The 14,828-nt window shown below is 51.1% G+C and overlaps 1 protein-coding gene across 1 annotated transcript; it reads left to right on the forward strand.

Moving 5' to 3' along the window:
* Window positions 1–399: 399 nt before the first annotated feature.
* Noc2l (NOC2 like nucleolar associated transcriptional repressor) lies at window positions 400–14,779 on the forward strand. The gene is made up of 19 exons (XM_090336056.1): window positions 400–450; window positions 553–726; window positions 1,909–2,083; window positions 2,169–2,291; window positions 4,020–4,140; window positions 4,220–4,310; window positions 6,449–6,527; window positions 6,969–7,079; window positions 7,460–7,573; window positions 7,770–7,958; window positions 8,145–8,284; window positions 8,952–9,063; window positions 10,699–10,812; window positions 11,104–11,205; window positions 12,289–12,432; window positions 12,555–12,668; window positions 13,300–13,438; window positions 13,989–14,078; window positions 14,329–14,779. Exons 1-19 carry the CDS (start codon window positions 425–427, stop codon window positions 14,433–14,435), a joined length of 2,265 nt encoding a protein of 754 aa, XP_090192182.1. The 5' UTR covers window positions 400–424; the 3' UTR covers window positions 14,436–14,779.
* The last annotated feature ends 49 nt before the right edge of the window (window positions 14,780–14,828 follow it).

Consider the following 14,828-nt stretch of genomic DNA (forward strand, 5'->3'; position numbering starts at 1 on the left):
GGCTCGGCCTGAGGCTCAGCCGCCTGTGCGCCCGTCTCCATTTCCTTCCTGGAGCCCGTGCTTGTGGTGCTGTCTTTGTCTTTGCGTCCCGCTCGGGCACACCCCGGCCGGCGCTCGGCATGACCGCCGATGGCTGTGGTCCGGGCTCGTGTTCACTGCTGCATTTAATGGAGAGGACCGCGGAGCCGCACTGACAGTCGTCGGCGACCGCCCGCTGGACTGAGTCCTACCCGGGATGTGAACGCGCCCTCCCGCCTCCAGCCCCGCGGCGCCGAAGTCCAAGAACCCTACAGCCACCGGCGGGGCGGGGCGGGAGGGGCGGGCGGGGCGGGGCGAGCGCGGCGGGGCGGGGCCGGCCGGCGGAAGTGCGGCGGCGCGCGGCCTGCTGGGGCCGGAAGTGCGGCTCACGAGGGCCTTGGGCGTCATGGCCGGGGCGCTGAGTCGCCGGAGGTGAGTCGGGGCCGGTGGCTGTCGGGTTCCCCGGGCCCCTCCGCACTCCTCGGCGGGCGGGGCTGGCCGAGGGCGGCGCTGACCGGCTGACATGACCCGCAGGCGCCTGGCGGAGCTGACCGTGGACGAGTTCCTGGCTTCGGGCTTTGACTCGGGGTCCGAGTCGGAGCCGGAGGCCGCCGCGGAGGCGCGCGAGGCCCCGGAGGCGCGGGAGGAGGCGCGCGGGCGCAGGCCGGCCCCGAGCGCCGGCCCCCCGAGCGCGGGCCCTTCGTCCAGGTAAGCCGCGTTTCCTCGCCTCAGGCCCGGGCGGTGCTCGCCGCGGCTCGCCCGGCACCAAGTCTTCCTGACCACCGCACCGAGAGGGCCGTCTAGGGCGAACCTGCGTGCGTAGAGCCCACCGGAGGGCACGCTGCCGTCGGTCCTGGGGAGCGGAGGAAGGCAGCAGGACCTGCGGAGGCCCTGGAGGTGGAGCCGTTGAGGGAGGGTGAAGTGTGACTGCCGCACATCAGACCCGAGCGACCGGGAGGGACTGCGCTGTAGCTCCGCTCAAAACGTTAAAAACTTGCTTCAAGCCGGGTGCCCTGGCTACTCAGGGGGCTGAGATCTGAGGATCAAGGTTCAAAGCCAGCCCCAACAATACAAACCCGAGAGACTTTTCCAAATGATCACTAGAAAACGGGAAGTTGGGCTGTGGCTCAAGGGTAGGGTGGTAGCCTTGAGCTGAAGAGTTCAGGGACAGTGCCCAGGTCAGAGTTCAAGCCCCGTGACCACCTCCACCCCACCCCCCCCAAAAAAAGTTGCTTCAGCCCAGCACAGCTGGCTCACACCTGTGATCTGAGGATTGCTGTTGAATGCCAGCCCAGAGGGCAGTCCAAGAGATTCATCCCCAATTAGCCCCCCTCCAAATAGGAATAAATAAGCCGCTGAAGTGGAGCTGTGGTTCAAGTATAGGACATTAGCCTTGAGGACAAAGCTCAGGGACAGAGCCCAGGTCCCGAGTTAAACCTCCAGGACCAGCACCAAAAGGAAAGAAAAAAAAAAACACTTCAGTGCTTGAATAGTGATAGTGAAGTGACCTGAGGTGACTTGAGAAAAGGTAAAGGTTGCTGTACTGAGGGGTTGTGATTATGGGTGAAAGAGGAGGTATTTTACATAGATTTGAAAGTGCTGTTTCTGAGAGCTAATGATAGGTTCCAACAGGAGTGAGCTCAGTGGGGCACCTTAGATTCCAGAAGTGCCCAGGCTGGGCATAATTGGATTTGAGATATCTTAAGTTGAAACAGTGTCACAGGCTGTTGGGTATAATAGTCTGGAGGAGAAACTTAACCTTCTGAGAGCCCTCCTGTTCAGTCATCGTTAGAGCTGTGCAAAGAACAGCAAATGGACAGTGAGGGGAGACAGCTTTCTCAGTTCTCAGGTAGTTTCCTGAGAGCTTAATGTCACTTTTCCCTTTCTCAGCCGGCATAAAGGCCATGCTTCTGAGCACAAAGACCAGCTCTCTCGACTGAAGGACAGGGACCCTGAGTTCTACAAATTTCTACAAGAGAATGACCAGAGCTTGCTGGACTTCAGTGACTCAGACAGCTCCAGTGATGGAGAAGAGCAATTCCACTCTCTGCCAGACACACTGGAGGTAAGTCCTGAGCAGACCTGGACAGTAGGGTAACTGTAGCTATGGCCTCTGCTCCAACATGGCCCTTTTGTGTCTAATACTGCAGGAAGCAAGTGAAGAAGAAGAAGATGGAGGGGAAGATGGTGACCGAGCCCCCAGAGGACTACAGGAGAATGAACCTACTCCAGTGACACTTGCCATGGTGGAGAAATGGAAGCAAGCAGCAAGGGTGAGAGCCAGCTTGGGCTAGGTAGCTGTATTCCCCACAGACAGGAGACTGCCTTTGCTTACTTTGAGATTGTCGTCGAATATTAAGAGACTTCTCTGTATCCTAATCAAAGTCCAGGTTCTTTGTACTCAATCCTCTGTCTCCATCTCACGGGGTATAATATCTGTTTTAGTGCATTTCCAGCTCCTATACTCCAGGTAATTTGTGAAGAAAAGGTATCTATTTGGGTTCTGTTTCTGGAGGCTGGAAGGTAATAGATGTTATGGTGCCATAGAGTGAGCCTCATGTTGTGTTTTTACATGTAGATATAGAAAGTCTGTTAGTTTAGATCTCACCCCTCCCTCCCTGTCTCTCACCCACATGCTGTGCACTTGCTAGGCCAATGCTTTATCACTGAGCTATACCTGATTCTGTCTCATAAAGTTGCTGATGCCATCATGGGGGCCCCTCATCCTGACTTCATCTAATCCTATGACTTCCCACAGGCCCCTCTTCCAAATCTCAACAGAAGGCCGGGAGTTTGGCCTAGTGGTAGAGTGCTTGCCTAGCATGCATGAAGACCCGGGTTAGATTCCTTGGTACCACATACATAGCAAAAAGCCAGAAGTGGTGCTGAGGCTCAAGTGGTAGAGTGCTAGCCTTGAGAAAGTCCAAGGACAGTGTTCAAGCCCTGAGCCCAAGCCCAGGCCTGGGGGGGGGGGAATCTCAGCATCCAAATCTCAACAGAAGAAATTGGGCATTAGGTCTCTGGCATGAGAGCTTCTGGTGACATTTAAACCTTAGCAACTTTTATTGATTTGTGGTGGAAGCTATGTTCTATGTACTTCCCTTTTACTTATGCATGGAAAAGAGTAGAAAGGGAGAATTATATATCATGTGTAGTGGCTCATAGTCTGTGATTTAGTGCTATTCGTCCCTTTCTTACCTCCTGAGCCAGATTTCCTGACCATCCATGAGACCTTTAGACCTGTGTCTTTGTGTGTGTATGTATATTTCAACACTGGGGCTTTAATTCATGGCCTTCTATTCTTGCTTAGCTTTCTTTTTATTTTTCTTTTTCCTTTTCTTTTTTAGCCAGTCTTAAGCCTTGTGCTCAGGGCCTGAGCACTGTTCTTGGGTTTGGGATTTCTCAAGGCTAGAACTCTACCACTTGAGCCTACAGCACCACTTCTGACTCTTTTCTATGTATGTGGTACTGAGGAATCAAACCCAGGTCTTCATGCGTGCTAGGCAAGCATTCTACCACCAGGCCAAACTCCTGCCCCCCTGCCCTTCCCATTTTTTTTTTTTCTTTTTTTTGGCCAGTCCTTGGGCTTAAACTCTGCAGAGACCTGGACACTGTCCCTGAGCTAATTTTGCTCCAGGCTAGCACTCTACCGTTTGAACCACAGCACCACTTCCGGCCTTTTCTTTGGAGATAAGAGTCTGCCCCACTGGCCTTGTCTTGCTTCAATCCATGATCCTCAGATCTCACAGCCTCTTTAGTGTTTAGATGAGCCACTGGCTCCCAGCTTCTGGCTTAGCTCGATCAAGCATGGCACTCTACCACTTGAGCTATACCTCTAGTCCACATCTCCATGTTTGTTTCCATCAGATGGGTCGGTGATCTGGCACTCACCTTTGCCTTATGTAGGAGGTTGTGAGGTAGGGGTGCCTCTTTCTCACAAAGAAATGAAATGAAATGAAGCTCAGTGCTTCCTTAGCAGTCTTGGTCTCTTACCCTTTCAGGAGCACCTCACTCCCAAGCTATTCCATGAAGTTGTGCAGGCATTTCGAGCAGCTGTACTCACCACTCAAGGAGATCAAGAAGATGCTGAGACTTGCAGGTTCCAGGTCACAGACAGCACTGGTAAGCTGGGATCAGAGGACATGGTCTAGACTCAGTTGCTGTGTCCTTTGTGAGTGATATCGGTGTCCCTTCCTTTCAGTGTTCAATGCCCTGGTTACCTTTTGCATCAGAGATCTCATTGGTTGCCTTCAGAAGCTATTGTTTGGAAAGGCACGGAAGGACAGTAGCAGGTGAGAGAATGGGTATGTTCTGAGCTCTACTTTGTAGGAGTGGGCACAGACTTTGAAGCATGAGGCATTCTTGGGAAAGGCATTTAGACAGTGGGGGTAGCTCCACTTTTCCTTCCTGGCAAGAAATTTTCTGCCCAGAATTTCTTGGGAACATGGAGTGTATATGCTTGGTTTTGCTCTTGGAGTTTTCCTGGGTCTTCTCTTTCTTTCCTCTCTGGATATAAGAGTCCCATCCATGAGTGGTTGCAAGAGGAATGTATTCCTGCAGGCAAGGGCCTTGTTCATAATGGGATAGAGGAGGAAATGGGAAAGGGAAGGTCTTGGAGATAGTCGTGATGGGACAGGGAATGCGAGCAGCCCCTATTTTTGAAGTACTAAGGGTATGGAGAGTCAAATTCAACACACAGTGTGTGTGGTGGCATTAGTGTTTGAACTCATGGCTTATCACTGCTTAGCTTGCTTTGCTCTTATCTGCTACTTGAGCCATTCCTTAAGCCTACTTTTTTTTTCTTTTTTCTTTTTGGGGGCCTGGGTACTGAGCTTTTTTTGCTTAAGGCTAGCATTCTACCACTGAAGCCACCACTAGCTAGCTGTACTTCTGGCTTTTTTGGTGGTCTCATGGACTTTTCCTGCCCAGGCTGGCTTAGAACTGCAGTCCTCAGATCTCAGCATCCTGAATAGTTAGGATTGTAGGCATCAGCCATGGGTCCCTGGCCTGGTCCTAGTCGTTGCTGGTTATTTTGGAGATATAGTCTCACTGACTTCTTTGTCTGGGCAGGCATGAGCTATTGGCCAGGCTATCAGCTTGCCATCAGCTCAGGAAACTTTCCAGGGAAGCAGAGACTCAGAGAGGGACTGGGCTGGGTGAATTAGCAAGACACTTTTTCCTGTGAAAGTGTTACTACCTGGGAGTAGGGAATCCACTGGTTGGTTTGGGTAGAAGACAAGCCATGAGCTGATGGGCAGAATGGTATACTGGCAGTGGCGGATGTCAGCTTATTTTACGAGGGTTGGCTAATGGGGAGGCTTATGGGGCCCTGCCTTAGGTGTAGCTCAGTGGATTTTGTTGAGCACCTAATATGCACTAAGTACTTATTTGTGTTTTGATTTTTTTTTTTTGCCAGTCCTGGGGCTTGAACTCAGGGCCTGAGCACTGTCCTTGGGCTTTCTGAAGGCTAGAGCTCCACCACTTGAGACACAGCACCATTTCCAGCTTTTTTCTATGTATGTGGTACTGAGGAATCGAACCTTGGTCTTAGTGGATGCTAGATAAGCACTCTACCACTAGGCCAAACTCCCAGCCCCGTATTTTTTAGTTGTTTTAATTAAAAAAAAATTTTAATCTTTTTGTCAGTTGTGGGACTTGAACTCTGGGCCTGGGTGTTGACCCTGAGCTCTTCAGCTCAAGGTTACTGCCCTACCCCTTGAGCCATAGCACCACTTCTGGTTTCCTGGGGGTAAATTAGAGATAAGAGTCTCACAGACTTTAGTGTCTTGGCTGGCTTTGAAATGGGATCCTCAGATCTCAGCCTCCCAAGTAGGTATAATTACAGGCATGAGCCACTGCTCCTGACTTAAGTCCTGTGTTTAGGAATAAACTTTGAGAAACCCATGTATTTCAACAGCTATTTCTGGGCACCTGGTTATTTATTAGGTTAAGGGTTGTAGTTTAGGTAAAACTTGAGTATAACATGTGCATGATTTGGGCGCTTCTTGGCATATCCAGGACGAAGACACCCTGCTGGGTTAGGCCTCAGGCCAGCTACAGAGATATGATGGGGCCGGGAGCCCAGGATCTCAGACAAGGGTCGTGTGAGGAAGGCAACTAGGACTGGGTGCCCTGAAGAGGACAGGAATTCAGGATCTTAGAGAACTCTTGGTCTGTGCTCTGGCCAAGCTGGTAGCCTGTAGGAGGAGGTACTGATACTTTATAGTAGGTATCAGTCCAGGCCATGCTTTAGCATGTCCTGATAAGGGCACATGTATATGTGCTCTGTATATGCCAGATGTAAGGAACACCCCATCCTGCCCCAACTTTTTGTAGCGTGGACCACTAGGTCATATCCCTGGTGATGTGTATGCTGTGTCTGGGCAGACTTATCTGAACTGTATGGATTTGGTGGGTTTGGTCCCTGCAGGGTGCTGCAGCTGTCCAGCAGCCCGTTCTGGGGAAAGCTCCGTGTGGACATCAAGGCCTACTTGAGCTCAGTCATACAGGTACTGTTCTGGTCGGGGGAATAATCATGGGCCCTGGCCATGTCTGGTGGTTGAGAACTACTTTTTTATTTGGTGCTGGTCCTGGGGCTTAAACTTGGAGAGTGCGTGTTGTCCTTGAGCTTTTTTACTCAATGTTAATGTTCTAGTGTTCTGCCATTTGAGCCACAGCTCCATGTTTGGCTTTATTTGGGTGGGTAATTGATGGTAATAGTCTCACGGACTTTCCTGCCTTGGCTGGCTTCAAACAGATCCTTAGAGCTTAGCCTCCTGAATAGCTAGGATTGCAGACCTGAGCCACCTGCACCCAGCCTTAGTGCCTGCCTCCCCCTCCCTGCCTCCTTCCCTCCCTGCTCCTCTTCCTACCTTCCTCCCGTCTTGTTTTATTTTTTGTACCCCAGAGTTGAATGAGTTTGGGCCTCACTGTTCCCTCTTTTTTCCCAGCTGGTGGCCTGTCTGACTGAAGCTACAGTGTTAGCTGCTGTCCTACACCATGTTAGCAGCTTGGTACCCTACTATTTGACCTTTCCCAAGCAGTGCCGCATGTTACTGAAGGTGAGAAGCCCATTCTACCATGTCAGTGTTGCTAGGGCTGCATATGGCTCTCCTGTTTGTCCCACCCCTGGCCAGGGCAGAAAGGGTCCTTATCGATGTTCCCAGTTCCTCTACACCTTCCACCTGCATGGTTTTCTGTCTCAGGCAGCCTCTCTCATGGCTTGTTTGACAACAGCCATGATGTGATTTGGTGGTTCTTGATAGGCACACAACAGTGGAGGTAAATTATCAGTCTACCTTTACTAGTCATGAAATGCTCTGTTTTGTGTTTTGGTGTCTAACTTGAGTACTTAATGGTTTCCCCGTCAAGTATTTGATTGGCACAGGGAGAAGGTCCCAGGTGAGGGGCTGGGGCAGAGAGTGATGTCTCCTTTTCTCAGAGGATGGTGGTCCTGTGGAGCACAGGTGAAGAGTCCTTGCGGGTGCTGGCCTTCCTGGTCATTATCAAAGTCTGCCGACACAAAAAGGATACCCTCCTGAGCCCTATCCTGAAGGTAGCATGGGCCCCTTAATCTGTCCCCTCGGGGTCAGTCTCAGCCTGAGGGCATGGTCAGTGTCTCTTGGTGGGCTCTGGCACCAAGGTCTGTAAGTGATACTCCTCAAGAAGTTGGGGTGGTGACCCAGTGACAGGAACCCACGTCGCCTTTGTTCTTGGCCTCTGTTCTGCCCTGATGAGGTCCTCTTTGACAGCAAATGTACATCACGTATGTGAAGAACTGCAAGTTCACCTCCCCCAGCACCCTGCCTCTCATCAGCTTCATGCAGAGGACACTGACTGAGCTCCTTGCCTTGGATCCCAGCGTGTCCTACCAGCATGCCTTCCTCTATATCCGCCAGCTTGCCATCCACCTGCGCAGTGCCATGACCACTGGCAAGAAGGTACGTACACGGTCAGGTCTGTCCAGGCCTAGCAGAGGGTTCAGACTTCTTTAAAACCCTTGTCTGTTGAAGGAGACAGCTCAGCACCTTCGTGGAAGCCTTGGGCGGGTGGTGGGTGGCAGGCACAGAATAACTGCTCTGCCAGTTGTCTGGCAGGGACTTAGAGGTGGACTCCCTTCTGACCAGGAGGCACACCAGTCCGTGTACAACTGGCAGTATGTGCACTGCCTCTACCTGTGGTGCCGTGTCCTGAGTTCCCTCAGCTCCAGTGAGGCCCTGCAGCCCCTGCTCTACCCCCTCTCACAGGTTGTCATCGGCTGCATCAAGTAAGTGTTAAAAGGACAGGGTATACAGAGTAAGTCGTCCTGGAGGGCAGGGACAGCAAGTTCATCAGGATGTGACCAGTAGCCTTTGGGTTTGGCTTCGCAGAAGGAGACGGGAAGATAGAGTGGACTTCTGAGAAGTTGTAGAAGGAATGATGTAGTTAGCACTGCCCAGGGTATATCATTTGTGTTCTGAGCCTGCTTCTCTCAGTGCAGTCTGAAGGCCATTTAGAGCTAGTATCTAGAACTAACAGCATCTGTATGAAGGTGTTGTGTGCCACTCTGGCCAGGAGGGGGCATTTTTATCCAACCTGAGCTGTGCATGGAGGCAGCAGTTGTAAGGGAAGCCCTAAGAGCAGGAAGTGTAGAAGAAAGGGAAGTAGGAACGGACAGCTCCCACCTCTACACTGAAATTGTTAGAAATATGGCCGAAGGGCATCCCACATCTAAGCGAGAAGGCAGGACCACAACATAGGCATTTTCTTTTATCTCATGTTTGGGGAAATATGATAGCGCCTTGTAGGCATTGTGGCTGCTCACCATGCAGGAGCAGCAAGTCCCTAGCCTGGTAGTAGGGAGAAGTCACAGACAGTAGGTGGACAAAGGCAGCTGTTGAGATTAGGCTATGTGGCCCTGACCCCGTGCTAACCATTTCTTACCTTTCCTGTAGGCTAGTGCCCACTGCTCGATTTTACCCATTGAGAATGCATTGTGTGCGTGCCCTGATATTGCTCTCTGAGAGCACTGGTGTCTTTATTCCCATACTGCCCTTCATTCTTGAGGTGAGTGGCTATTCACAACTGGGAGAGGGGTTTGTAAGCACCCTGTGTAAACTATGTCTCTCTGTGGTAGGCGTCTTGCCATTCTGCTGAGGCATTTCTGTCCTCAGTTTTGCCAGTTCTTTTGTACTGTTCTGGAGCATCTTTCTTTTTCTTTGCCCTGTATGGACTTCTTATTGACTTGCCTTGGCTTGCTACATCTAGTCCTGTAGGACCTTAAGAAGGCAAGCCATAGCTGCGCGTGGTAGCTCATGCCTGTAATCCTAGATAGATCTGAGGATCATAGTTCAAAGCCAGCCGAGCACTACAAAGCTGGAAGACTCTTGTCTCCAATTAATCTCTAAAAAAAAATGGGAAGTGGGGTTCAAGGTTAGGGCTGTAGCCTTGAGCTGAAGAGCTCAGGGACCCTAGAGTTCAAGCCTCATGATCCCTTCCCCACCCCCTCCTCTCAACAAAAAAGAAGGCAAGCCACAAGGGCTAAAGCAAAGCTTTCTGCACATAGAGCCAGCCAGCCTGCCTGCCTGCCTTCCTTCCTTCCTTCCTTCTTTCCTTCCTTTCTTCCTTCCTTTTTTTCTTTGTGGGTCATGGGGCTTATACTCGGCCTAGACGTTGTCCCTGAGCTCTTCAGTTCAAGGCTACCACCCTACCCTCGAGCCAAGCCCCACTTCCTGTTTTCTAGAGGTTAATTGGAGGTAAGAGTCTCAGGTCCTTTTGTGCCCAGGTTGGCTTTGAACCTTGGTCCTCAGATCAAGGTAGCTAGGTAGCTAGGATTACAGGCATGAGCCACGGTGCTGGCTCGCCCTTCCTTCCTTCATTCCTTCCTTCCTTCGTTCCTTCCTTCGTTCCTTCGTTCCTTCCTTCCTTCATTCCTTCCTTCCATTCATCCATCATGGGACTTGGACTCGGGGCTGGTCATTGTCCCTGAGCTCCAGCTAAAGCCTACCACCCTAGCCCTTGAGCCACAGCACCACTTCTGGTTTTCTGGTGGTTACTTGAGGAGTTTCACAGTCTTTTTAGTGCCCAGGCTGGTTCTGAACCATGATCCTCAGATCTCAGCCTCCTGAGTAACTAGGATTACAGGCGTGAGCCACCGCACCTGGCTCACATAGGGCATTTCCACCCTTTGGTTTGTGGGCAGGAAGGAGGTGTTGAGAGAACCCTATCATTAATCACTCTGCCTTCTGGAGTCAGGCTCAGTTAGTGTATCCTGCTCTGTCAGATCTCTTTTTCTAACAGGCCTCTTTTGTGCTTCAATCTCCCTGGTTCACCTACCCCGTGTGGGGAGTCACTAGGTCAAGACAGTCTTCTTGAGAAGGCCTGTGTACAGGGGCTGGGTTGTCTGTAGTACGTGGGAAGCCCTGTGTTGCCCTGTTGGTTGTTTGATATCACCAGTGCCTGGGATGATGCTGTACAGTGGCCTCCGTGCCTCACTGTCACAAAGGAGGCCACATGGTAGCCTTCTTTGCACAGGCGGTTTTGGTCCTTATGGCTTTATCAAGCAGAATCAGAGCTCTGGAAGATGAATTAAATCTGGAAAGGCAAAGAATCCGTGGTCCAAAGGATGCTGTGTTTGGCTCCTGGTCTTAAAGAATCTCTCTGCCCAAGCCTGAGGTCTGGGCTGATAGATCTTGTGGACAGATTTTCCAGCAGGTAGATTTCAACAAGCGGCCAGGTCGAATGAGCTCCAGGCCTATCAACTTCTCTGTGATCCTGAAGCTGTCTAGTGCCAATCTGCAGGAAAAGGCATACCGGGTGAGTCTGGCCTGTGGGCCTTGTGGAGAAGGTACAGGACAATGCTTTCCTGGGGTCATGTCAGGCAATTAGAGGGCTTGAGGTGGACAAGACTGTGTGCCATTTTGAAGTTTTCTGGTTTGGACCTCAAAGCCTCCTGGGTTGGGAACAAGGGATCCCTTTGTCCTAACCTCTCCATCGGTAATGCTGCCTTCTGGCTCCCGCCCTGGATAGAGTTTGAGTAGATTCTCAGGAAGACCTTCGGTGTTCTCTTCCATCCCCTGCCTTGTCCCATTCTCCCGTCTGCCTTAGGATGGCCTGGTGGAGCAGTTGTACGATCTCATTTTGGAGTACCTGCACAGCCAAGCACACAGCATCGCCTTTCCTGAACTGGCACTTCCTGCCATCTTGCAGGTATGTATCTGCTTCCTCTCTCTACCTAGGTCCCTTGGAGTCTGCTTTATGGCTAATTTGGATGTCACTTAATGGGCTCACCTCCCCTTATACAGGAAGTGCAGGGTGTGTGTGTTGCCACATACCACTAGTAGCAGAGTGGACTGTGTCTGGGTTCCATGCTGGTACTGTGGGTACTGGTCGGGGGAGGGGGCTGTAATAGATCGGATCACTGTGGTGTGGGAACGTGAAGGTGTTTTTTCTGGATGCTATGGAGTTGGGTCTTAGGGATTATCAGCCATCCACAGATTCACAGGGAAAAGGTGGGCCTGGTTGGTTGACTTGGGATTGCAGGAACATGTTGGCCCCTTTCTAGACTGGACAGAGCCAGCCATGACCCTGGGACTAGAACCTCCACCCATGGAAACTAGAAGCTTGGGTTGAGCTGGTCCCCTGACTCACTGCTTTTTCTATGGGTTGAGCTTCTCCCTTTACTCAGAAGCTCCTTCTTTGGTTTCCATGAGGGTCTGCTCTTAACTAGACTGTTTTTATCCAGGCACTTGTCATAGTAGGGGCCCAGTGCTGTCTTCCTCTGATCCTGGAGCATGGATCAGTTCTGTTAATCACAGGCCACTGCTCATACCTGACCTGTAACCTGGCTCAGGCCCAGATAACAGGTATATGTGTGTGTTCACGGCAACAGTTATATACACAGCTATGCATAAGTGTACAGTCACTCGGGCACAATGTGTAATAGTGGCCTCTGTTCATCCCATAGTCTGGTAGTCAATACGTGGTTGTCACAATACCTCTCTTATCTGCTGGGTGCAAGATCCTAGAGTATGGTTCCACAGGTTCTTGTTTTTCCCGTGTTTTTCAGTAAAGAGTCAAATAGCACCTGTTGAATATGAGTTCTCTTGGTTGTTCAGCTGCTTGCCCTTGATCTCTGTAGAAGCAGCCATAGAAGTGCATGAGCAGTCTTAACAACACTGTGTGCCCGCTAGACTTATAGATTGACATGACAGCAGGCCCTTGGGGCCACCTGTGGGGTGTGGAACAGGCCTGTTGTGTATGTAGTTGCACTGAACCGAGTCCCTTCTGCAGCTGAAATCCTTCCTCCGGGAATGCAAGGTGGCCAACTACTGCCGGCAAGTTCGACAGCTGCTGGAGAAGGTGCAAGAGAATGCAGAGCACATTTGTAGCTGCCGACAGCGAATATCCTTCAGTGTGTCTGACCGGCTGGCAGTGGTCAGTTAGGAACTGGCATCTGGGTTCTGGGTTGATGTTTACTCAGGGCACCAGTCAAGGTGTGTCAGGGTTTGGGAATTACCCCAAGATGAGATATGGCTCTGAACTGCTCTAATCCCCAGGATACTTGGGAGAAGCAGGCCCGGAAAGAGGGTACCCCACTCACCAGGTACTACAGCCACTGGCGGAAGCTGAGGGACCGTGAGATCCAGCTGGAGATTAGTGGCAAAGAACGGGTATGGCTTTGGGCTGTAAACTGGGTGTGGGCAAATTACTGAATTCATCGCTGAATTCAGATGTTGCACATTGGCATGACTTCTAAGACTAGCAGGGAATACTCATGCACCCTACTGTTTGCGACTTGGGGATGATGCTCGTTGGACTGTATGACTGTTTAGACAGGGCACAGTGAGTTACCAGTGAGCAGAAAGGGTCGGTTGTCTGCAGATCCAGCCAGGTTGGCTAGAGTGGCAGATCATTCAGGTCAGCCTGAGAGTACAAGAAGGGCAGCCATGTGTTTTGTCTTTTACTTCTGCCTGTCCCTGGTATTGGATGACTTGTGGACAGGTTTATGATGTGTATCATGACACAGATCTAGTAACAGAAGCTTGAAGCTTTAGGAGCAGGGTACAGTAGAAGGAGAAAAGTGTTGAGAATGGCCAACAGTGGTTTATAGGGGCTGTGATGTAGGACTAGATGGGTGACCTGAGGGAAGAGGAAAGAACAGGACACAAGGTTGGATGAAGCTTGGCAACCATTGTCTCCTTCTAAGGTATCTGCTGCAGTGACTTGGCTCCTGTGTGATTTTTGTGAAGAGGTAGAACTTGGTTCTGTTCACCCCACTTAATCTGGTTCTGGTCCCATTAGCTGGAAGACTTGAACTTCCCAGAGATCAAACGGAGAAAGGTAGAAAACAGGAAGGATGAAGACAGGAAGGAATTTAAAGACCTCTTTGAGCTGGACAGTGCTGAGGAGGAAGAGGAGAGCCCAGACTTTGCAGAGAGAGGTGAGGCATGTGCCGCCTTGGTAAAGCTATTATTTGGTTGGTGGGGACAGACGGACATGGGGGAGGGTGTGTTTTCTTATACCTCATACATGTCTGGCTGGTGGGTAGAGCTGTGCTTTTGAACGCCGTTCCCCCCCCCCCCCATGTTTCTCCTTCCTCCAGTTTTAGATTGGACCTCCTTTAGAAGTGAGGGAAAAGCAAGTGATCCCCTAGACTTTTTTTTTTTGGCCGGTAATGGGGCTGGAATCCTGGTCCTGGGCCCTGTCTCTGAGCTCTTCAGCTCAAGGCTAGCACTCTACCACTTGAACCACCACACTACTTCTGGTTTTCTGGTGGTTAATTGGAGATAATTGGTGCCTGGGCTGCCTTTGAACTGTGGTCCTCAGATCTCAGCCTTCTGAGTAGCTAGGATGACAGTTGTGAGCCACCAGCAAGCACCTGGCGTCCCCTAGATTTTTGGCTGTAGGTCTGACCCACTCTCCTGTGGGGTTGACTGCCTTGCTGCTGACCCCTGGTGGTAATCATGCACTTGGCCCTTCTTGATCCCCAGGGGTGCCTGGGTTCCTAAGAGTTCCAAAAGGAGTGGAAGCTGACGAGGACCAGGAAGATGAAGAGGACAAGGAAGATTGTGACTCAGAAGGTGAGTGGTTTCTGCGGAACCTGGCCTGGGAGTCCCATCTGCCAGTGAGGTCACGGGAGGGTGGCTTTGAGCCAGGTTTTACATCCCTGGTTGTGCCATGCCAGCTGCTCTGTTCTCATGGGTTCTGGCAGCCGGCCATCCAGGCACTGATAAATTAATTAGTGTTGTGATTAATTAATGATGATTGAGTAACCTCTAAGACTGGCTTTCTGATACACAAGAATTTATGTAGCCTGGTCTCTACCTGCAGATGAATGCCCAGATGCAGAGGCTGGGCTGGACCCCGGGGAGTTGTGGCAGCTGACTCAGGGGCCACAGGATGAGCTGGAGGATCTGCAGCTTTCTGAGGAGGACTGAGGGCCTCCTGCAGTGTCCCAGAAGCTGACGTCTATGCAGCTGGAGGCCAGTAGACAGTGGACAGGGCTTTATTGTTACAACACCACCGGCCCAATGTACCAAGAGCTGTGCTGACCTGGGAAGGTGAGCCAGCATATAGAGTCTGCCGTTGCAGGTGGAGGAGGTTGGCTGCCATCTGATGCCAGGGCACAGAGCAGTCCCTGTTGCGAGGGAAGAGGGAGGCTCCAGTGGCTTCTTCTACTACTTCCTTTGTCTTTGGTTTGTCTGCAGACCTCTGCACTTTAACACTTGTTTCAAGTCACATGTTTTCCTTTAAAAAAAATTATTGGTGCTTCTCTCCCTTACCACCTTGTCTGAAGCCAAAATGGAAAGAAGAAAAAAAAAGCCCTGGGA

The sequence above is a fragment of the Megascapheus bottae genome, chromosome 6 (assembly GCF_031878675.1).
Source record: "Megascapheus bottae isolate mThoBot1 chromosome 6, mThoBot2.hap1, whole genome shotgun sequence".
Lineage (NCBI taxonomy): Eukaryota > Metazoa > Chordata > Mammalia > Rodentia > Geomyidae > Megascapheus > Megascapheus bottae.